This window comes from Sesamum indicum, linkage group LG12, assembly GCF_000512975.1.
Source record: "Sesamum indicum cultivar Zhongzhi No. 13 linkage group LG12, S_indicum_v1.0, whole genome shotgun sequence".
NCBI lineage: Eukaryota > Viridiplantae > Streptophyta > Magnoliopsida > Lamiales > Pedaliaceae > Sesamum > Sesamum indicum.
In genome coordinates this window covers 5,860,400-5,864,323 of record NC_026156.1, presented here as the reverse complement: position 1 = coordinate 5,864,323, position 3,924 = coordinate 5,860,400, and the positions used below count along the sequence as shown (strand labels likewise).

Below are 3,924 nucleotides of genomic sequence, written 5' to 3'. Positions count from 1 at the left end.
TGTTCGTAAACCCCAGAATACGTGGGAGATCTGAGGAAGTCCGGTTCTGGTGACTACGACGGGCAGGGATAAAGTCAAATGTATGTTTTCCATCAGATAGTAGAATGATGCTTGCTACTGGATTTCTTTCACGCCTTTCTTCAAGAATGCGTGCCCCTTTTTTTAATCCCTCTACAATGTCAGTTCCACCATCTGAGAAAAGTGAATTAACAGCCGCTTTAGCATCTTCACGACCTCTACCAGTCATCCTAAGCAAAGGGAGTTTTCTGTGTGCACTCGATGAGAAAGAAACAATAGACAAGCGGTCGGCAGGTCCCAGGTTTTCAATAACAAAACAAACAGCACGCTTAAGAAGTACTAGCTTTAAACCAGCCATGCTACCACTAACATCAAGTACGGTCACGAGGTCAATTGGCGCACGCTCATATTGACGAGCATCATCTAAGAGTGGTGGTGCACGCACGCCAACAAGAACAGCAAAGTCAGAAACCGACTCCGGAGCAGCAACTGCAGGAAATTCTGGGATGGCCTTGACAAATACATTATTTGAGGGAGCACATGGAGCAGACATCATTGGGTCCATGGAGCTAACAGGAAGGGGCTCATCATCAGCGTAGCGAACAGGTTCAGGCCGGTGTGGAGGTAGCTGTTGTTGAGGACGAGAGTAGTTAGCTGGGTAATCTTCAAATGGGGCCTGATAAGGAGAGACTCGGGCCCGACCAGCAGCATTACGATTGGGATCGGCATTAGCACTGGGCAGTTGTAAAGGGATCTCTTTCCATTTAGAGCGGCAGATGGGGCAAAGGTAGTTTCCATGCTTGACGCTATTAGTGATGCAGCTGAAGTGGAAAGTGTGCGAGCACTCAGCAGTGAATATGGCCTGACCCTGCCCACTTCTCACATTTCCCAGGCAAATAGCACAAGTCTTCTGTGACCATGTTATTTGGACAAGATCAATCAACAGTATTAGTCAAACAAACTACTCTTGCATGTTGACTTTATTACTGTTGCACCCTTATCTCCATACAGAAAAATAGTTGGGTAACCTCAAAGAAAATACCAACTAGTTCCATTCAAATGTTTGAAAGTAAACACCGAGACATCTTGAAAAAACAAAGAACATGACACCAACAGTCAATAAAAGCCAAATTAGTGCCCTTCAATAAATCCAAACTTTTTTCAGAGAACTCTCATGCAGAGGGATATAAAACAACCACCAAAAGCCTGAAAAAGGAAAAGGGATGAAAGGTATGCTGTTCCGAATTGAACAATTATATTTGACACAGGGGAAAGGTCAAAATTCACCATGTTAAGAACAGTTGAGAAAAAGATAATTCAGTAACCCATCAAATTTAAATAGAAACAACTATTAGCTTCTCAACAATAACTTCCAAATATGTCCTCACTGATCAGCCATTGCAACGCGGGTGTCAATATTGTTCGCTGACAGACATGATGTCAGCAATTGTATCATCGTCTACAAGGAGAAACTTCTCAACTAAGTGTAGACATCATTTTCGATGTGACTCTAATATCCATACATCACTAATTAGCACCCAATACAATCTATAGACAGAGAGAGCAAAAAGAATGCGACTTATGCAAATTTCACTAGGATTATCTGTAACCAGTGAAAGTTGGCAAAACATGATATGATAAAGTGGTATAGTTGAGTTTAGTCGAATATATGAATGCAGTAAAAGAGTTGGGCAGGAGTACTAAATGCGATTATCCAAACCAAAGCAAGAACCAGAAATTTTTTCCGAAGGGAGCAACAAAAGTTAGGGAGGAAAGCAGAATTCAACCAAAAGAACTTGATGCTCTCACTTCACAAAAAGAATTATTTAAAAGGGCAACCTTTTCTCACATTAAAAAAAATTCTAAATATTCACCAATTAAACTTTTGGATTTGACTCGGGAATAAGACAAATCAAAGGCTGATATTGACAATCCAACCATCTTCTCTCAGCCGAATCCCAATGGCTTAATCCACGAGGAGTTATATAAGTCAAATCTACAGTAATCAGACCCCGCTCTAAGTGCTATTATTTTTATCGACCAAAGAAACGTGATGAATTAAACATGCCAATACCCAAAATTACCCTCACCATAAAACTCTCATAAATGCAGCATGGGAAAAAGGTATGAGGGTATTAATGTCAAATGAACACGCACAATTTAGAAAAACGAGAAATTTTGTGGAGGTCTTTTGGGAAAAAGAGTTGTCACAGTATGACATCATGTCACGGCTAAAAATAGATAAACGCAACCGCGGACATGATTTTATCTAGCCGGAAAACCCCAAATTCCTCGGCCAGATTAAGAATCAGGACGAGAAATCGTTATGAGAAAGCATCTGCAATAACGATAAACAGAGGAAACAGACCTTGGAGGGACGTGAGCTGGAGCTGAGGCTGCGGGAGAAGCGGGAAGAGAAGGAGGAGGAGGAGGAGGAAGAGGAGAGAGAGGAGCGCGGCGGGGGGAATGAGGAATCGGATTGATTGGGAAGGGGAGAGGATGAGGCAGGCGCGGCGTTGCTCTTGAACAGCAGCGTTTTCTTCAACTTGCTCCACGTCCCGGACATCATATAGCCAATAATCTTAGATGAAAAGGTATGGGGATTTGGGATTAGGGTTTGAGAGTGAATAACACTGATTTATGGCTCAACCTTGTTCGAATACATATACGCAGGTAGAATGAGAGAAAGAGAGAGATGAAATGAATCAGAATGAGAATGAAACAAGTTTTTGTTGTGGGAGAGTGGGGGGTGGGGGTGGGGGGTTAATATCTTAATCTTAATTAGATTAGACGTGTCAAAAACTGAACAATTCTTTGATTTAATATTTTCTTGAGTAAATGGTATCAGGGAATCAGAATGGGTAAATGTTAACTCAAATGTATTCATACAGAAAAAGTCAGAAATCAAATGATAACTGCATCTGCCTATATTTAAGACAAGTCTGTTATTTGTGCTTGTTTCGGTGTTTCAAGTGTGGGTCTCTTATTTATGTTAGCCTAATCTCTGTAATCTTACCCTATTTTTTAAGAATTAAAAAATAAAAAAAAGAATGAAAATTTGATGATATGGGCCTAGCCCACCTCGTGCCTGGCCCAGTTATGTGGAGCCCATTCAAGAAGTATTTTATGAGGCCCGCCCTACTATTAGCAGCTACGTGAGTACAAGTGCAGCTGTGAATTAATCTGCATCACCTCCACTTTCCACTTGTAACTTCAACATGCCATTCCTGGCTCAATTATTATTGTCCATAGATTTGTGGTAATGTTGTACTATTGATGTTTACTTTTTTTTTTTTAAATAATTTTTTTTAGATAAATTAATATGAAATATTTATATTTAATAATTATTAATAATTATATTTCATCAATTATTGTTAAGGTAGAAAGAAATTTCAACTCATACACTTAAAGTTATGGAATTTCAAATTCATCTATTTAATTATGACAATTATAAAGAAATAAATATAAATACAAATTAGAGTGTTTCGTCTCAATTACATAAATTGGAGCTAAATAAATTCATTCCAAGAATCCAATATGTATATTTCTGGGTACGATCGAGAAATTGATTGACGACACAAGGTACTAAGGTGTACAGGTATTAATTAATCTGAATATACCAAACCTGCCGCCGATTATATATATATACACCCAAATTCCCACACAAAACAAGACAGACATACACACAGGATGACAGGAAGACTTCACACGCAACAGTTTCTTTTCTCAAACCAAAAATTCTCGGTCTCTTTATCCGAAGCAGCGGCAGCAGCTAGCACTACAGTACTAAACATTGGCAGAATTATCGGGCTTGAGGTGGGTCTGAGGCGGTGGAGAAGGATGATGGAAATCGGCGACGACACTGCCAGGCGGCGGAGCTGGGGCGCCGAAAACCTCTGGCGTATG

General features: G+C 40.0%; 2 protein-coding genes across 2 annotated transcripts in view; one reads left to right on the top strand and one right to left on the bottom strand.

The window, feature by feature from the left end:
- LOC105175843 (LOB domain-containing protein 4-like) overlaps positions 1-185 on the top strand; it is a gene marked incomplete in the record, with an annotated part of 2,679 nt that extends 2,494 nt beyond the window's left edge. Inside the window, 1 exon segment of the mRNA XM_011098453.2 lies at positions 1-185.
- The window catches only part of LOC105175944, a 3,999-nt gene extending 1,230 nt beyond the window's left edge, over positions 1-2,769 (bottom strand). Inside the window, exons 1-2 of the mRNA XM_011098589.2 lie at positions 2,387-2,769; positions 2-928 (exon numbers count right to left, since the gene is read on the bottom strand). Of these exons, the coding sequence (XP_011096891.2) occupies positions 2-928; positions 2,387-2,587 (1,128 nt within the window). The 5' untranslated portion in view covers positions 2,588-2,769. The remainder of the gene's footprint in view (position 1; positions 929-2,386) is intronic.